Raw genomic sequence first — 19,137 nt, 5'->3', positions numbered from 1 at the left:
GATTTGTAGGGGGTCGTAGGAGCACCGTCAGTTCAGCTCATCAAGGCCCAGGGGCTTAGAGTGCAGTGGTGCCTTTTGACGTCAGTCTTCTTTCCGGTCACGCTCAGGAGGAGCCTCTGGATTCACACTGCAGGCGCCATCATGGAGGTCAGCCAACGCTGGACATGAGTTCAGGATCGCTAGGGAGACTTCACTGCACAGGTGAACCACTCAGACTCTGGCAGTGGGCGTAGTACGCAGAGTGGGCAAGAGACACGGATCCACCTGGATCCAGGGTCCTTGGAGCTGGTTTCTTCTTCGACAAGTCTGCAGTCCATGAGAGATTGGAGTCTTTTTTGAAGGCGGAAGTCCTCCTAGGGTTTTCAGAGGTTGCTAGCAGCAAGACAGGTCGGAGGTTCGCAGAAGCTGGAGACAGGCCGGTAGTGCTGGGGCCAAGGCATTTGTCGTCTTCAGTCTTACCTGCAGGGACGTCCTCTTTAATCTTAGGTCATAGCAGATCTAGTTTCCAGGTCTGAGGGAGCCACCAACTATAAAATGTAGGGGAGATTTAGGGGAGTACCTGGTAGGGCCAATGGGCACCATCGTTATGCCACCCACCGTTGGGAGGGAGCATAGACCAAGCACTGATTGGAGGGGTCCCCTCATCTTCAAGGTGGAGTGGACTGATAAGTGTGCTTAACTTCGCATCCTCTACCAGATGGGTGGCGTTGGCCAAGGTGGGCACATCTCCTAGCCTTTCCAAGCTTTCCCACTCAAAGTGCGTGTGTAAAACCGGGGGCTGCCATCTGCTGCTAGCAGCAGAGGCTGGGGTTCGTATTACAAAGGCAGCAGGCCTTTGAATCTTCCCCTTCGAGAACTGGCCCATACTGGGGGAGGAGGTTTGACACCTCTGCCCAGGATGTGCATGGTTCCTGAGAGCGGATGCTCTCCACCCAGGGGTCTAGAAACATGTCTGTGTGTAGCAGGCTGCCTAAAGACAGTCTGTGCCCACACCAGGGTTGGTAGGTTTTCAAAAGGCACCACTCAGGTGGCCCTCAGGACATGTTTTAATAAATCTCACACTGGTATCAGTGTGGGTTTATTACAAGGAGCTGTGTGGTACAAACATTCCTGGGTTGAGTGAAGTCATCATGGTGCTGTGGACTTGCCACCGGAAGATTGACTAGAGGTCTGCGGATCTCTGGGGCATAAAGGTACTCCAGAGGATGCCAGTAAAGTGCTGAAAATGCACAGTATGGTCTTTCTGAAGGCATCTACTAGCTGTGATGCTGCTGACGGATCTGGAAATTGAGGGTAGGCCAAGAAAAGACAATGAATCTACTCCGATGGCGATTGTGAGCAAGATCAGAAGGCGCCTTGATAACCTTGCCCTCTCTGGAGACAGAGTGGCAGGAAGGGGCTGACTCCCGCTTAGACTTATGTTTTTTCTTGGACTTATCCAAACTCTCCAACTAGGACTATGATCTGCCTAGGGAAGGGGGCCTTCTTTTCTACTTTGAACAGCCTTGGTGTGGAGTCTACTTGTGTTTGGCAGAGTAAAATTTGGCCTTCATATGGCCTTCGGCTTCATCTTTGTGTATTTAGAGCAGAACCAAGAGTTCTCAACCGACCCTCACATAAGCATACTTTGTGAGGGTCTCTTACAGTCATCTGCTTGCAACAGTCCCTGCAAGATTTAAACTCAGTCATAGTTATAGGGTTGACATTTTTCCCTTGAACACTTGTAAATTGTGCAGAACATAATTGATCTAAAAGACCAATGATAAGCTCCAGAACCACGCCTGAAGACACAGAAAGATAGGAACTGACTTCAGCGTGCATGGGTGGCACTTATATACAACTCCACTCTTAGTTTCAGAGTGGCACGACATCAGTGTGGAGCCCCACGAGTACTACTTTAAGGTTTCTAGATCCTATCTGACTTGTTGGGAATATTCATAAGGTGAGGAATCTGCCTCCATCCAAAAAAGAGGAATGGATATTGGTGCCCGTGGCGGAGCCTTGTAAGGGTCTCTGCGGTCATATCTGGGGTGGATCCCAGGGTGGTGTCATAAGCAAGGCGCTACCTATCACCGCACTCCGGATCACCTACCGACCCCTGCCCCCACCACGTCTTCAACAAGGCAGACTCCATCACCGCACCCCACCTGCGGGACATCATCAACACCTCCTTCCACACCGCCACCTTCCCGGAGAGCTGGAAGCACGCAGAGCGCATCGCCCTCCCGGAGAAACCAACAGCGGACCCCACCGACCTCAAGAACTTCCTCCCCATCTCGCTCCTCCCTTTTCCTGCCAAAGTCAACGAGAAGACCGTCAACAGACAGCTCGCCGCCTTCCTCGAGACACATGGATCCCTCGACCCCTCGCAGTCCGGTTTCCGAGCCAACCGCAGCACCGAGACCGCCCTGATCGCAGCCACCGATGACATCAGATCCCTGCTCGACAACGGGGAAACAGCAGCCCTCATCCTCCTGGACCTCTCCACAGCATTCAACACTGTCTGCCACCGCACCCTAGTACAGCGCCTCAGCAACATCGGAATCCAAGGGAAAGCACTAGAGTGGATCATCTCGTTCCTCACCGGAAGAACCCAGCGAGTCCGCCTCCCCCGTTCACATCCGAGGCCACCGAAGTCATTTGCGGCGTACCACAAGGATCATCACTCAGCCCGACTCTCTTCGACATCTACATAAGCCCCCTCGCAGCCATCGCACGCCAACACAATCTCAACATCATTTCCTACGCCGACGATACCCAGCTGATCCTCTCCCTCACCAACGACCCCGCCACCGCCAGAACCAGCCTATACGAAGGGATGAAAGATGTCGCCGAGTGGAGAAAGAACAGCCGCCTGACACTGAACTCAGACAAAACGGAAGTCCTCATCCTGGGATCATCGCCCTCCGCCTGGGACGACTCCCGGTGGCCTGGGCACCACTCCCAAGCCAACGGATCACGCGCGCCACCTGGGATTCATCCTGGACTCTTCCCTCTCGATGACTAGACAAGTCAACGCAGTCTCCTCATCGTGCTTCAACACCCTGCGTATGCTTCGTAAGATCTTCCGCTGGATCCCCACCGAGACCAGGAAGACGGTCACCCAGGCACTCGTCACCAGCCGACTGGACTACGGAAACACCCTCTACGCCGGAACCACAGCCAAACTGCAGAAAAGACTCCAACGTATCCAGAATGCCTCCGCACGACTCGTCCTGGACATCCCCCGACGCAGCCACATCTCTGGCCAAGAGAGACCTGCACTGGCTCCCCGTCAGCAAGAGGATCACGTTCAGGCTCCTCACCCACGCACACAAGGCTCTCCACGACCTTTGCCCCAAGTACCTCAACGACCGCCTGACCTTCTACGTGCCCACCCGCCAGCTACGATCGACCAACCTCGCCCTCGCCGCCGTTCCACGCATCCGCAGAGCCACCGCCGGAGGAAGATCCTTCTCCTACCTGGCAACCAAGACTTGGAACTCCCTCCCCATCCACCTGCGGATGACCCAGGACCATCTTTTCTTCAGGAAGCAGCTCAAGACCTGGCTGTTCACACAGTAACGCACCCCTCTCCCCCAGCGCCTTGAGACCCTTCCGGGTGAGTAGCGCGCTATACAAATGCTATTGATTGATTGATTGATATCAATGTAGGAGAGCTATTTCAACTTTCTAGATCCTAGAAGCTAGTCAATATGTGAGGAGTCGGCAGGCACCAAGAAGAGAGTCTGCAAATAAGGAAACTGCAGGTCAGCAATCAGATTGTGTTTAACTTATTTTTGCCATGTCTTGTGGGAGGCTATTTACAGTTCAGCAAGTGGAAACAACTTGCACATACCTGGCTCCCATCTTCCTGAGCCCTTCTGATGTTCTGGCGAGAGTCGATCCAGTATAGATGTTTATCAAGTGGGTCATAATCGATGGCACGCACGTTGCGCAAGCTATGAATTGGGAGAATGATATCCGGGCTCTGCTGCTCATCGATCACCATTCGATTAATGGCATTCTTCTGGCTGTATAGTAGGAATGTTGTAGGAGCTAAAGAAAAGAGATATAAAATGGGTATTGTAAAGATTAATCCACAGAAAATGTAGTTAAATCCATAAGAGTTTATTGAGAAGGTCCATATACACCTCAGCCTATACACACACCTATGAATCTAAGACTCAACAGCAGTCATTTGAATACTAACATTCTAGGTAGGGATTGTTACCATGACATATGGAACTAAGAGTATCAATGTTCCACCAACATCAGGAAATGCAAAGAACAGCATACTACAGGTATGCATAAAAGTGCATTAGGTACAGGTATCAGTCCTATTTTGTTCATTTTGCATCAGCACCTTGATGGGAACATCTTCTTCCTGCCTATGAGCCGGTGTCAAAACTTAAAAAAGGCCTTCACTATTTAAAGAAAGGGGACCAGGCAGACATATACAGTCACTAGCAAGCACCACCAGCTCAGGTCCCTAACAAGAAGGGTTGTCAACCCAAATGTCAGTGGGCTGCATCTAAACAGCAATGTGTACAATATTCAAGTATCAAAAGAGCTATATATCTGCAAGGCCACATAAGCTGCAATTGGATTGACAAGTTGAGGGTGGTTCCTTACATGACGTAAGCTATGCTAAATTAAAAGAATCAGTCACTGGAAGGTCTATACCGGGACCACTTTTCTTGAAATTGTATATGTGCAATAGACACCTTAATAAGGAAGACAGGATCTAGTCTTGTACAGAGAGAGCAGCCTACTGATGTTTCTCCCAGGCTCACAAATCACAGCGAGTGAAAGGAATATTCTGTGGGAGAATGATTCTTAATTAACAATACAAATCTTAAGCGACTTTCTTAAAGGAAGGGACTGTGGGAGGGGGCAGGTGGATATGGAAAGTCCCAACCCATTATGTTGGAATCCATTGACTTCCCAGATAGGGAAGTTGATGTCGGGGGCAGCATTCTTTAATGAATTGATCAGTTAATGAATTATCCGATAAAAGTAGGTCTTCAAGCCTACCAAGGTGTGCGAGTTGTAAAGAGAAGGGCTCCGCAACAGCATTCACAAAAGGCTGCATTGGTCGGCACATAGAGTTTAATCAGTCAGGAGTACGTTCAATTAGAAAGATCCAAAAAGAGGGTCAATGAAAAGGAATTTCTTTAGGAGCCTGGCAATGGAGAGATTGTTAGTACTTACAACAACACTGGATGGAATTCCCATTTTTACTGTACCGAGGGAGTATGCTACTTACCCTGTAAACATCCTTTCTTGGCATGTAGGGCTGTAGATTCACATGCTTAGCATAAGTCTGCCATCTAGTGTTGGGTTAGGATGACTACAAGCTGTTTTTGTTCAAAGAAGTTTTTCGAGTCATAATGCTGTGTGACTCCTCCTTTTAGTGATACTTCGCATGGGCATCGACTCAACTGTTGGATTGTTTTGCCGCAGGCGGGTGAGAATGGAATTAGAGTAAGTGCCTGTCATGTGATGCCCATGCAAGTAATGTGAATTAAAGTGAATTTGAAAAGTAAATTGTGACCTACACAGGCATCCGGAGAGGAGGGTGGGCGCATGTGAAGCTACAGCACTACATGCCAGGAAACAGATGCTTACATGATAAGTATCAATCTGTTCGAGGCATGTGTGGCTGTAGATACGCATGCTTAGCATACACTGTAAAGCAGTCCCTCATCCAAAGCGGTGGCTAGCCTGTGGGGGTTGCAGTAGTTTGAAAAAGAGTACGTAGCCCTGCATGTCCAACATTGGATTGTTGAAGTGCTAATACATCCACACAGAACTGTTTTGTGAAGGTGTGTGGTGTGGACCATGTTGCATTGTAAAAGTCATTAATGGATATGCTCCCTAGGAATGCAATTGAGGCACCTATTTGACGAGTTGAGGGGGCCTTGGGGGGGGGGGTGGGGGGGGGCAGGTAAATGTATTTCAGCTTTAGCATAATAAGTTTAAATACATTTGCTCATCCAACTGGAAATTCCAATTTTCGAAATTGGATTTCTAGTGTGGAGAGGTGAGAAAGCAACAAATAATTGTTTAGTGGTCTAAATGTTTTTGTAATCTCACTATAATAAATTAAAACTTTTACCGCCAAATTATGAAGAGCTCTCTCCACAACTATATCAGGTTGCGGAAAGAAGACAGGTTAATTTGGAAAGGTGAGACTCAGGGCTGGATCTAGTGCAGTGCGGATGGTGCCACTGTACCGGGTTCGGACTTAAGGGAGCACTGTGTTTGCAAGTTTATTTTGGTTTTAAAAGCACATGCTGCTGCGTTCCTTGCCTCCAGCAATTTCCAGGCAACAATAATGATGTCAAGATTACTCAGGCGAATAATGTTCTTCCTGGAGAGGGATCAGAGTTTTGTCTAGTTGAGGTCTTGACTGATCGTTAAGAACACGTTACTTACCTTCAGTAACGATGGGTCTGTAAGAGACATATGTAGTTACAGATTCCTTACCTTTAGAATTAACCCGGAAGTAAAATTGGATCCGGATATTTTTTCTGAGCAGTACCCCTGCGCATCAGTAGGTGGCCTTAAAAGACTCCACGTCCGTCGTCTGAGTCATGTTCGCCGGGATGACGTTGCGATATCTACTTACACGCCGCCCTTGAGCGCCAACGTCAGTTCTGACATGACTTTCCAAGCCTGGGGCAAGCCCTCCTTCAATAGCCAGTCGCTAAGATAGAGGAAGACTGTGTGAGAAAGTGCCAGCTTTCTTGCATGGTATGCCCGCACTTTTTGCTGATGTGTTTTGACTGAGTGTGCCCTGGGCCCCTGCTAATCAGCTTTCCAGGGCCTGTGTTGCTTCCCTAAAACTGTGTTGAACTAAAACCCATTGGCATCTCTGGCCACATGTCAGCCCCTGGTAAATAGTACCCAGGGCATTGTGACCAGAGAAGACCCCTAAGGGCTGCACCACTTATTGTGCCACCCTTAGGGGCCCTGTACCCTGACACTCACACACTGCCTTTGCAGGCTAAGTGTCCAGGTTCAGAACTAAACAAAGAGTCGACAAGGCACAGATCCCTGTGTGCCATGCCCACAAACACACTTCCCTGGCATTTATCAGTCACCCTTCTAGCTGGGTACATTATGTTGGTGGTGAGGGCACAGATGCATGAGCCCTGTGCCCCTACAGTACCCAGGGCCATTCCTAGGCACTGTAAGTGCAGTGAAGCCTTTAAGAGTATATGGTGTTGGGAGGTTGTCATTACGAACTCCACAGCAACAAGATAGCTACAATGAAGACTGATAAGTTTGAAATCAAACTTCTCAGCGCATTAAACCCACCCTGATGCCAGTGTGGGATTTAATGTAAAATGCACTACAGAGGGAATCTTGGAGATGCCCCCTGAAACCTAACCTACAATCCAAATGTGGTCTGAGTGGCTGCCTAGGCTGTCACACAGCAGACACGTTGCTGGACCCCTGAGTAGAGAGCCCTCCGCTCTCCTGGGCCTGCATCAATGCACATCCTGGGCGAGGTGCTAGGTCTCCTCCCCCAGGATGGGCAGGGGAAGCTTCAAAAGCATGCCGCCTTTGTGAGCTTCTCCAGGTCACTTGCTGTACTCAGCAACTGGCCCCCACCAGTTCTGACCCCCACTCTGGGGGGGAAGACAGGCGGGAAACCCTAAGTATCAACCCCACCCCTCAGTTGGGGGAGGTGAGGTGAAGCACAACTCCGGGCTCCGGCCATCTTGAGGATGGGGAGCCCTGCCCAATCAGAGATAGGCTCCTGCCCCCCTCCCACAGGAGAGGAGCAAGATCGGGGTGTACTCACCCCAGGACAGGGACCCTTTGGTCCTTACCCTACCTGTAACACCCCTAAAATTAGTATTTAGGGGCAGCCTGAACCTTCCTTCCTCAGATCCCGATTTGAAAACAAGAAGATCAAGAAGAAGAAGAAGACATGCCGTGCAGCTGCTAAGAGGACGACACCAACTGACTTGGCCCCAGCCCTACAGACTTTTTGATCCTTGAACCTGCTCCTGCTAAATCCCCGCGTCTCCTGCGGACAGCAACCTTAAAAACCCTGGAGGACCTGCCTGCCTTGAACCTCTTAAAGACTGGGACTTCCATGAGCAGTAGTTCTGCTCAAACAGCAATATATTCCTGGTGCCAGCCAGAAACCGCGAATCCAGCACACTCTGCACCCACTGAGCCCGGACGGTGCCTGAGTGGACAAAGACCCTGAGGACATCCCCCCCGGCGATTGTGACCTGAAATCCAGTGCCCAAGGACCCTCCTCGACAACCGAGATGACGCCTGCAGCCTCACAACCAGGGACCCCTCCAACCGCGACCAGATGAGGGTAAGATTTCCAGACGTCAAGACACCCCTACACCTGGCGCCCCATGGCCCCCTGTGGCCAACTCCTGGGTGCCCACCTATCCTCCAAGATCCCACCTTACCTCTCGAATTGTTGGTCGCTCCAGAAGAATCTCTGTCCCAGAGCCTGCAGCCTTTGTTCACCTTCTAAGTTCTTCATTGAATAACACTGAGCGCCCGACGGCTCAACAGCACCCAGCCACCCGAGTCCTAGTGCAACCTTGGTCCTAACCTACTTCCCTATTTGTCCTGAGCAAGGGACCAGGAGCCTAGCTCCCACAGCCGCGTGGCCTGCTTACCAGCCGCCACCAACCAAAGGCCCCCTGACGCCCGTAGGCTATCATTGGTCCTAACTCTCTCTGCACCCGGCTGCCCCTGTGCTGCTGAGGGTGTACCAACTGTACATACCTGACCCTGGAAGACCAGAGTCTTGGCCCAGGACCTTAACTCTGCCAGTTGAGTACTACCCAAAAGCCGATAACTCACTTCTCTTCCATAGGGTAACATTGACTGGTTTCACTTGAAAATTCTTCTAAGTGTGGAGTTTTGAAACTTTAAAATATTCATCTAAAATCAGCCGAACAACAATTCCGATTTACTCACCTGCTATCAGGAGAGAACCCAGTGCTGCATCTTTTAGCCCAGCACTGATCCTGAAAAGTAATTTTAACTCTACTTACCAGTAACTTGAATTTACTTCCATAGGAATCCATTGTATGGTTTTTACCAGAAAAGTTTCTTAAGTGTCGATTTTCAAAACCTACAAATATTCCTTAAAAATCACCTGTATGACTTAAACACATTCTTTCAATTGTTTACAGGAGATGCACCAGGGCTGATCCAACTCAGAGTAAGAAAAAGTAACGATAAAACTACTTACCTGCTAAGTGAATTTCCTTCCATAGGATAACATTGGTGACTATGTGAAAAAGTTTCCAAGTGTCAAATTTCTTTTTTTTTTTTTTTTTAAATTTTTGAAAACCTTTATTGTGCACGAAATACAGTACAAATACGGGCCTACAACCTTCCGGCCCGCCACGAACTCTCATATAGCACCAAGGCCTGCAATACGGTGACATAGTAGTACAGCTGCACAGCGGCTAGTAAGCAGGAATCAGACTGGAAATTGCCGTAAGACCATGACACAGGAGTATTTAAGGTTAAGTTTTCAAGGTTTTTTTTTGTGCAACTAGTAAAGTCAGGTCGTAGTGTTCCGTACTCATAAAATGAGAAAAGAAGAGCAAGGACCATGCAGGTGGGACATGACAATATCTACGAATCGCACAATCCACCTCTCAACAAGCAGTCCCGACCGGGCAGGATGGCCACACAATGTTCACGTTACAGGGTAGCAATCCCAACCACCCACTCATACCCACTCCGCCACCCTTCACCCAGTATGCCTGAACACGGGCCAAGGAAAAAGAAAAACAGAAAAGAAGCAAAAACCGGTCCCATAGAAACTAACAAAAATAAAATGTAACCCCCCACCCTACACACATGCAGAGGCTATGGCCTACCCCCCCCCAGCAGAGTGTCTGTCGCCCCTTAAACCCGAAATACAGAAGAGAAGAAAAGAGGTAGAAGTAAAAGGTGAGATAAAGCAAGAAAACGTAGAAAGGAAGAAAGAAAGGAACAAAAAGTGAAGTATTATAACACTTGAATATAGGGAGGAAGAAAAGAACGAGCTAATCTACCACTCCCAAAAAGAAGGAAGCGGGGAGGAGCCACTACAACACCAGAACTCCCGGACTCCCAGTCATCCACAACCCCTACGTCATGCTAGTGTTCCGGTCCGGAGCCCCCCCGGCTAGTCAAGTACAGGCCCAGCAGCCACCAACCGCAACTTTTCCCCCAGAGCAGCCCGCCCACAGAATAACAGTCGCCCCATAGAGAGGGACCAAAAATGATATAATACAATACTTGCGACTTGAGATGCAGGGAGAGGCCAGCGCGCATGACAGGAATACAGTACGAAATAGGTAGAAGTCTCACTAAATGCACAATCAACACATCAACAAGTATTTCAGTCCGGGGTCACAACCAGGCGGACAGTCAGCATCAATAAGGGAAAAGTCATCAGCCCTGTCCCGAACGTCGGAAGCCCACCAGGCAGAGCCACAGCAAAGCAGTGAAACAATATGGCCACAGAGAGAGTGAGAGTGTCGCAGGAACGCAAAATGGCCGTCGAGATCCAACAGTAACTCCTTCAACTGTATTAGTGGATACCCTGGGAACCTGCAGAGCGTACAAGTTCTCCGAAGTCAAAGTCAGAAGACACAACCCAGGAGCCGATAATGAGGTCGCCGATGGTTTAGATGTGTCCCAAGGCACTCGCGATGAATATTTCAACAATGTTGCACTCTCCGGTGAAGGGAGAAACAAAGTATCCCTGAGTGAGGCAGCAGGCGGACAATCTCGGGTAACAGTAAATTCGGGAGCGGGCACCTCTGTCAAGTCGGCAGAAGGAAACACTGTATCGCCCTGATAGATTTGGCTGGGTCAGTACATTGCAGTCCCGCCGTAGCGACGACGCCATGTCGTCCATCTTCTTCCACAGCACTTGGCAGCCTTGGCGCATATCAGCGCGGAGGTCGTGCAGGGCAGTCAGGAGGGTCTTAAGAGATATTGCAGGCTGAAGCCCCCGGCTCCCATTTCCCAAGGAAGGCATTCGGGACTCGGACTCCAGCGCAGGCGGGGCAACATAGGCCAGTGATAGGGACGGGCGCCCTCCCCCACTCCTCGGAGCCTCAAACAAAGCCACCATGGCGAAAATCCGGGGAAAAAACACAGGATAGTCGTGGCCCAGGCGAGCGTCCTTGCAGGGCTAAAGCATTGCCGAGTACAGCACTAGCGAGGCACACAGCGCGGAGAGGCGCCCCGTACCAGGGGGGTAGCGAGGCGCGGGGCCAGGCAAGCACAGGCTATCAAACATGGCCGTGCAACACTCTCCGCCCGTACCTGCCCCAAACAAAGGATCTGCTGCGAGAGGGTGCCTCAGCTCAACGAGCGCTCGCTCCTGGCCTCCTTCTGCAATCGCCGTATTCGTCGCAGCACAGACTGTGCATCGCGAGGTCCCCACCGGTGTCAGGTCGTCAGCGCCGATCAGGTATCCCGGCCGCCATCAGGTCTCCGGGGAACGGCAAAGAGCTGTTGTGCAGACGGGCTCCCGGGCTGTGGGCATTACCGCGGCTATCTCCGGCCGCCGGGCAGGTCGAGAGACCAGGAACACACCGCTGGAATCAGCGCCACGCCGCCCTTCATCCGTTAGTGAAATGCATCAGGATTCATGCCAGGATCACGGAGCGGCGGTAACAGGCTGGCAGAGCCGGGAGCCTACGAGTCTGCTCCGGTCGCCATCTTGGCTCCTCCCCAAGTGTCAAATTTTAAAATACACTACTATTCCATAAAAATCACTACTGTAACCAAAACGCTTTTACTTAACTGTTTACAAGAGATGTCCCAGGACTGAATCTAGGATCCAGTCCTGTGGTTAGAAAAGTAATCCATAAATTAACTAATTGCATTTATCTAAAAATTCCCATTGAGCTCAATGTTGCATTGTGTTTGAAATTGTGTTGCCTACTGCAACTGAGGAAAATGAAATTTTATATGGCCAGTATGTCCCCCTACGTGTACCCCAACGATTAGTGTATGTGCATGACACTCATGCATGTTTCCCTCTATGGCCACAATAATGATGCCTCTGCATTTGCGTCCTGCATTAGGATGCCAGTCATCAAGATTTCCATGAAAGAAATGTTAACTCTGCAATGAGGCCTATGGTCCATGTGTTTTGCATTGTGCACGTTTATATAATATCACGAAGAACCCTTTTGTGGCTCAGTTAAGCCAGGACCCGAATTAAGGTTTTCTTGGCTCAAGACACTCTGAAAGCTGCCCTGACCTTTCACATATTTCTGGCTCAGCTGAGAGAGGCCCCAGCCCGGGGTGCCAAGACAGTATTTTGCAAAACAGTTATCAGCCTGCTGTACAGAATCACATTCCTGCCTGGCAAAGAAGGTAAACAGATCCCTTCTGCAAAGATAGGGCCTCGCCATTCTGTCTCAGTTTAAGTGATTTACAGAGCTCACATCCATAGAAAGCTCACAGCCCCCATGCAATGCACAAAGAAATATATGCCCACACCGGCTCTTGGTGGTGAGCGACCTTTTGCTTCAGATAATACATCCCCGGACCTAAGATATCAGATATTACTAGATGTGCAGGTCGCCCTGACACTGAAGGCCTCCCTACTAGAACGAAAGTCAGCTTCCCCCAGTTACACGTCAATTACACGTCATGACCAAGTTGCGCACACAATTAGGGCAAAGGTTCCAGCTGGCCACGCAAACCCCCTCCATGTATCCACCCACCTATGACACCCCTATGACTCCTCAAAGTGCACGCCCACATGCTCTTATCTCTTTCTCCTGCTCCGCCTGAAGTCCTCCTCTTTTCTCTATGTACAAGAATGAATGTATAAATATTGTACTCTGTGAATAAACTTCAGATGACGACCCTTCTTGAACCTTAGTGGTGATGGAACCCGATTCTCCCTTAACTGCAGTTATTGAAATAAAGCCCTTTTGAATCAGACACCACGGACTCTGCCTCTCATTTAATGCATGACCCTTTGTTTAAGTATAGAAATTATGACAGGGTAATATTTTATTTACTACATTAATTTGGCGCCCAAATAGGACTAATCCTCATCCCCACGCGCCGGCGATGTAGGTCCAGCCCTTGCCCCCTTTTACAGCCGTGACGGACTTCAAAGTGTACACGCCAGCGGGACTTCCTGCTTACTCCCTCAGGCCCACGAGGAGGACGGACTGCGACCAGGCATCCACACGAGGCGGTGAGGACTCCGGATCATCCCAACCATAGCCCAACCCGTGAGAGAGCAAGGTCCGAGGTTTCTGAAGGTCCACCTGTTCCGTGGCGCATGCGCAGGCAGTATCGAGTTTGAGGCCTTCAAGTTCTGCTTCCCGGTGAGTACCACTAGTGGGAATGCATAAAGTTAAAGACGGGTTCATTTAGTTGAGCTCGGTAAAGACGTGTCCGTTCACACGGGCACGGTAAAGACGTGTCCACGGGTAAAGGTGGGCACGGTAAAGACGGGTCCATTTCGGTGGGCACGGTAAAGACGTGTCTTTATGAGACCGGTATGGCTGTACTGTATTCCAGTGCATAAAGTTAACTGTTTTCAAGTACATGTTTTACTCCAAGTATCAGGTTACACTGTATCTGTTTTAGTGTTGTAACGTTTTAGTGTGAATGATTGTTTCAGTCAGTTTATTTTTTAGTGTGTATTGTGTTTTCATTGTGTTAGTTTCAACATGCCACTGTTTTCGAAATTACGTCAGATAGGGACCAGGAAAGGAATACTAGAAGAGTCAGTTAACATCCCGCCTAGAGATACACCTGGCCATTACATGTATAACAAACATGGGCTAGACGCCATTTTGTTTTTAGACTTATGGGTAGATTACACGAAGGATTTAGAGGAGAAGTACAGATGGCCCATCTCGGGAACATGGGATTCTGATTGCATTAAGAGAGTAGAGGAAGCACTATGGAAAAAGAAATCAAGACCCGCACAGAAAGACGCCATTGAGTTATGGCGCAAGGAGTCACATAGGAGGACAGAGAAAGAAATACACCAAGCAGAGAGAACTAGACATGCAGGGGAAAAAGCCAAAGAAAAAGAACTGCGGGAGGAGGGTGAACGGGTCAAGGCAGAACAAGCTGAAAGAGAAAGAAACGCCATCGTTGCTGGTATTTATCCCGTCCTCTCAGAAGAACTAGCTAGAGTGACCCCCTCCGAAACATCCCGTAGGTCGCACCCGCCACCACTTGTACCCTATAGAGCACGTAAAATAAAGCGAACAGCCCCTGATGCTTTTATTGCCTCCTATCTAGAGGAGCCCGCACCAGACTATGTAAACGCAGAATTTTCTCCGCTCCCAACAGCGGCTCAGCTTCATCAGATCCAGCAGGTCGTGAAAGATGATGTAGGACAAGGGGCGGTAGGGGGTGTGGGGCCACCGCCAACTCCAAAAACTCCACGAACACCACCAACGCCACGAACAGCCCTAGGACTAGGACCACTAGGGCAACCACGAACGCCACAATTGACATCGACGCCATCAAAGTATTCCGTAATGATCCAACGTTGTATATACGATCCGGTACCAGGGGAGGGTCCAATGCTCATGTATTCACTAAGATTAAGACATGCCACCGACTATTTGCTCCCATTACCAGACATGAAGGAACACCTAGATAAAATATACCATTTCATTAGAACGGGAGAGGGATCCGAGTGTATAGAAAAGGCTATGGAACACAGAAAGGTGGAGGTTAAGAGCGTTATCCTACGTTTTTTGATTAACTGTCTGATCAGGGAACAAGACCAACCAGACAACGAGGTAAAGAAAGGTCTAAGGGATTGGAGTGACAACATAGCTGCCGGTCGGCATGATAAACAGGGACAGATAGAAAGTATGTACAAGAAAATACGAAAGGAGATCTTAGAAATACACCGTGAAGAGTCTGACGGGAAGTATGATGACTCAGTGGAGGAGTTAGGCCCAGAAGACGAGGAAAAGGACAAAGCACGACAGTTTGACAGGCCCAAAGGCCTCGACTACCGCAAACAGGGACCGGTCATAAAAGAAAGATATTCCCTTGAGAATCTATTCCAAGCTACTGAAAAGGCCCTGGAACGACGGATAGATAGTGAGCGATTCCAGACCCCACACGAAAAGGAATTGGCCCGGTCGGCCGTTCAATGGGTGTCCAATTCTAATATATATAGCGATGATATATTGGCCCAGACTTTCTTGAGTCTTCCACCGAACGAACAGCGTTTGGCTGGTATTTACATGGTCCAACATTTGATAACGTTGTATGAAAGTCAATATTCTGATCCCGGTCCCTTGCATAAGTTACTGGACGACATACTTCTAGAAAGATGGACAGGCCTAGGTACTGAATTAATAAATGTCATTTTAGACAAACGTCATAAGTACTTATCTTCTCTGACCACATGCATGCTCCCTGCCCCACACCACGACAGAAAGAACATGTACATAGACAGACAGAACCCCCTACGAGAGGTCCACCCCGTCAAAGACGGGGATGGTGCGCTTCAAAGAGTGTATGTTTACACTCCCTTGACAAAATTAGAAATACTGGAAATGAAAAAGATGCTGCCTTGCCATGACAAAGATCCGGGGGGGTTCCACTGTGAATTAAAAGACATTCTCCGCATCGGAGATTACACATATGCTGACATTCTGAAACTATTGAAAGTACTGTTGCCTGCTGGTATTTACGAAAAACTTAAGGAAAAGGATTGGGAGGTGGGAGAGAAAAAGTTAAGCTGGAGAGCATTAGAAACAGAGGATAAAGCCAGGCTCCCTGGGGTTGGTCTTGGGAAAGAGGCTAAAGAACTACCTGAACTCCTAATACAGGTTTTGCCGAGACTATTGACTACTAAAAAAGAAGATTGGGATGCTATTTCAGCCTGTAAACAGAAACAAGACGAGGACACCAGTGATTTCTATTCCCGATTTGAGAAATGCTTTTCTATTAATAGTGGCCTTAAGCCCAGTAGCGAGTCATATCCACATCTTTTTGTGAGCAAATTAGTAGAGAATTCCTTACTACAGATCAAGAATGGAGTACTAAAGGTTGAGAGTGCTTGGCAAGCAAATAGTCCTTCGCAAATGTTGCAAATGTTACAATATCACCAGAACAGGATTAGAGAAGAACAGGATCATGAAAAGAGACGCATGAAAGACACGAAAATGAAAGTGCTAGTTGCCCAATCAGTGCCAGCCAACACGAACAAATTTGCCAGAAATAACACGGCACCTGTCAAAGGGAACTGTAATTATTGCAAGCAACCAGGTCACTATGTAAATGAATGTGCTGTTCTGAAACACAATATAGCTACAGGCAAGACAAAAGAGCGACCACATGTTCCCAGGCAGAATAGCACCCAACAGAATACAAACCAGACAGTAGCGAATTTTCCACCCCCACCGCCGACTGTCCAAGCCACACAGCAAATGTATCAGTACACGCAGTCAGACTATCCAGAATACCAACAGTTCTCATGAAACAGCCTTGAGAGGGAAGTTGGCTTGCCCCTTATTGAGGTTCCTGTAGATCAAGAGGGTCCTTATGTACATAGTCGTGTATTGGGAAAAGACAGAAAATTTCTGATTGACACAGGGGCAAGCAGAACTACCATCAGCCATGACGAGGTTCCAGGGGCACCACTCTCAGGCTCACAGAATATTTCCCTGGGATTTTCACGAAAGCCTATTGTTAATGAAGTATCGAAACCAATCTCCCTTGGAGTTGGTCCATTGTCACGTACCACAGACTTGCTACTTACTAAATCATGTCCAGAAAACTTGCTTGGTATAAAGACATTGAAAGAACTAGGAGCAGTTATATGTTGTTCTCCGGAAGTAGTACGATTGTTTTTACGTGATTTTAAGGGGCATTATGTGATGAGAGATTTTGACCACAGACTCCAGAATGTACCACAGCACTTATGGGCACAAGGTCCGACTGACGTAGGTTACATGGACATAACACCATACCGTATCACTGTAAAAGCAGGAGTAGTACTACCACGTATCAGACAATACAAGTTACCACCTGATGCCGTAGTTGCCTTATTAAAAATTGTTGACGAACTCATTTCACACTGGGTGGTAGTAGAGACTGACTCAAATGTATGTAACTCACCTGTGATTCCTATTCTCAAACGAACAGACCCAAATGCACCACCAGTTTACAGACTAGTTGTTGACCTTCGAGAATTGAACAAATGTATAGTACCACAATACCCAGTGGTCTCAGACATTTCTTCATTATTGACTGCTATTGATTCTGAGGCAACATTCTTTACTGTAATTGATTAGAAGAATGCTTTCATTAGTGTTCCCATTCATCCAGACAGCCAGTACTTATTTGGATTCAGTTTAAATGGACGAAGCTTTAAATTTACGAGAGCTCCTCAAGGTTTCACAGAGAGTCCTAGCATATATAGTCAAGCATTAAAGAGACAGCTAGACAGTATTTACATGCCTGCTAACACGGCACTGCTCCAGTACGTCGACGATATCCTGATCACTGCACGTTCAGAACCAGACTGCGAAAATGCATCACTGACAGTCTTACACTTTCTGGCAGACAAGGGGCACAAAGTGTCCCCTTCCAAGTTGCAATTCTGTGCACAGCAAGTGGTGTACCTTGGACACTTGCTGTCCAAGAGGGGTAGGCAGCTGACACAAGAACGCATCCAGTTAATTGTTAACCTTACACAGCCCAAGACACAAAAGGAAGTACGTGCCTTCATTGGCCTCACTTCATACTGCAGACAATGGATTCCCCAGTATGCCTACCTAGCCAAACCACTCATACAGTTGACAACACAGGAGGCAGCGTCTTCAACTGTCCTCCCTTGGACACAAGAACATACCTCGGCATTTGAAGAATTAAAAAGAGCCTTATGTCAAGCGCCAGTTTTAGCAACTCCTTGTAACAGCAAACCTTTTATGCTTTTTGTGACTGGGCGGGAGGGAACAGCACTATCTGTCCTCACACAAGATCAATCAGGAAAACACAAGCCTTGTGCTTATTTTTCTAGTACACTGGATCCAGTGGCCCACGCTCTGCCTGCGTGCCTGAAATCAGTTGTAGCAACAGCTCTAGCCATAAGACAAAGCGACTCGATTGTGTTGGGACACCCTCTGACAGTACAGGTACCACATGCAGTGGAGGTTCTCTTGAACAGGACACAGACACAACACTTGATTGTAGCGAGACTGACGGGATATGAACTGACATTATTTCAACCACACATAGAGATCAGACGATGCAACATTCTTAACCCTGCTACACTTTTGCCCGCAAGTACAGTAGACACTGCACCACATGACTGTGTGGAGGTAATGAATATAGTGACGAAACCAAGGCAAGACTTGACAGATGTGGCACTTCCAGATCCTGACCTGACACTTTATGTTGATGGTTCATGCATGAGAACAAGCACAGGAGAGCTAGTGACCGCATATGCCGTGACCACTGCTACTAAAGTCATAGAGACCCACAGAATAGACACACTGTCAGCACAAGCAGCAGAGCTCATCGCTCTGACACAAGCCTGCATAAGAGCCAAGAACTTGAAAGTGAACATTTATACAGACTCACAGTACGCTTTTGGCGTAGTTCATGACTTCGGAGTTCTCTGGAGAGAGAGAGAGGTTTCTTGACCTCTCATGGGACTAAAATTCAGCATGGCCCGCTCATTCAGGCCCTGTTAGAAGCAATACATTTACCTACAGCCATAGCTATCCTAAAATGCAAAACACACACCAAAGTTACAGACACCATTTCCCAGGGTAATGACCTGGCAGATCGCACAGCTAAACTTACAGCACAGACACCAACAGACATGACAAAGACAGAAGTACCATTACTGACAAAAAGCATGACAGTCAGGGATCCTTCTCAAGATGTACTCGACATACAGACACATGCCACTTCAGATGAAATAAAGAAATGGACTGAACAAGGAGGGGTCCAGACTGACAAAGGATGGATGACTAAAGGCAAAGCTACATGGTTTCTCCCTGATTCCATGGTACAAGTAATCATAAACACAGCACATAGTCCAGCACACTTGGGAGAAAAGGCAATGCTAGACAGCTTACAGAATATCTGGTTTAACAAGCACCTGCGTGCAGCAGCGAAACAGAAAGTGCG

The 19,137-nt window shown here is 48.4% G+C and overlaps 1 protein-coding gene across 1 annotated transcript in view; it reads right to left on the bottom strand.

Annotated features, from left to right (window-relative positions):
• Nucleotides 1-19,137, bottom strand: part of LRP6 (LDL receptor related protein 6) — a 1,045,411-nt gene that overhangs the window by 456,685 nt on the left and 569,589 nt on the right. The window contains exon 13 of the mRNA XM_086952928.1: nt 3,839-4,038. Within this exon, the coding sequence (XP_086809054.1) occupies nt 3,839-4,038 (200 nt within the window). The remainder of the gene's footprint in view (nt 1-3,838; nt 4,039-19,137) is intronic.

This window comes from Lissotriton vulgaris, chromosome 1_2, assembly GCF_964263255.1.
Source record: "Lissotriton vulgaris chromosome 1_2, aLisVul1.2, whole genome shotgun sequence".
Lineage (NCBI taxonomy): Eukaryota > Metazoa > Chordata > Amphibia > Caudata > Salamandridae > Lissotriton > Lissotriton vulgaris.
Note: the sequence above shows the minus strand (reverse complement) of the source record. Positions and strands in the feature narration are given on the sequence as shown.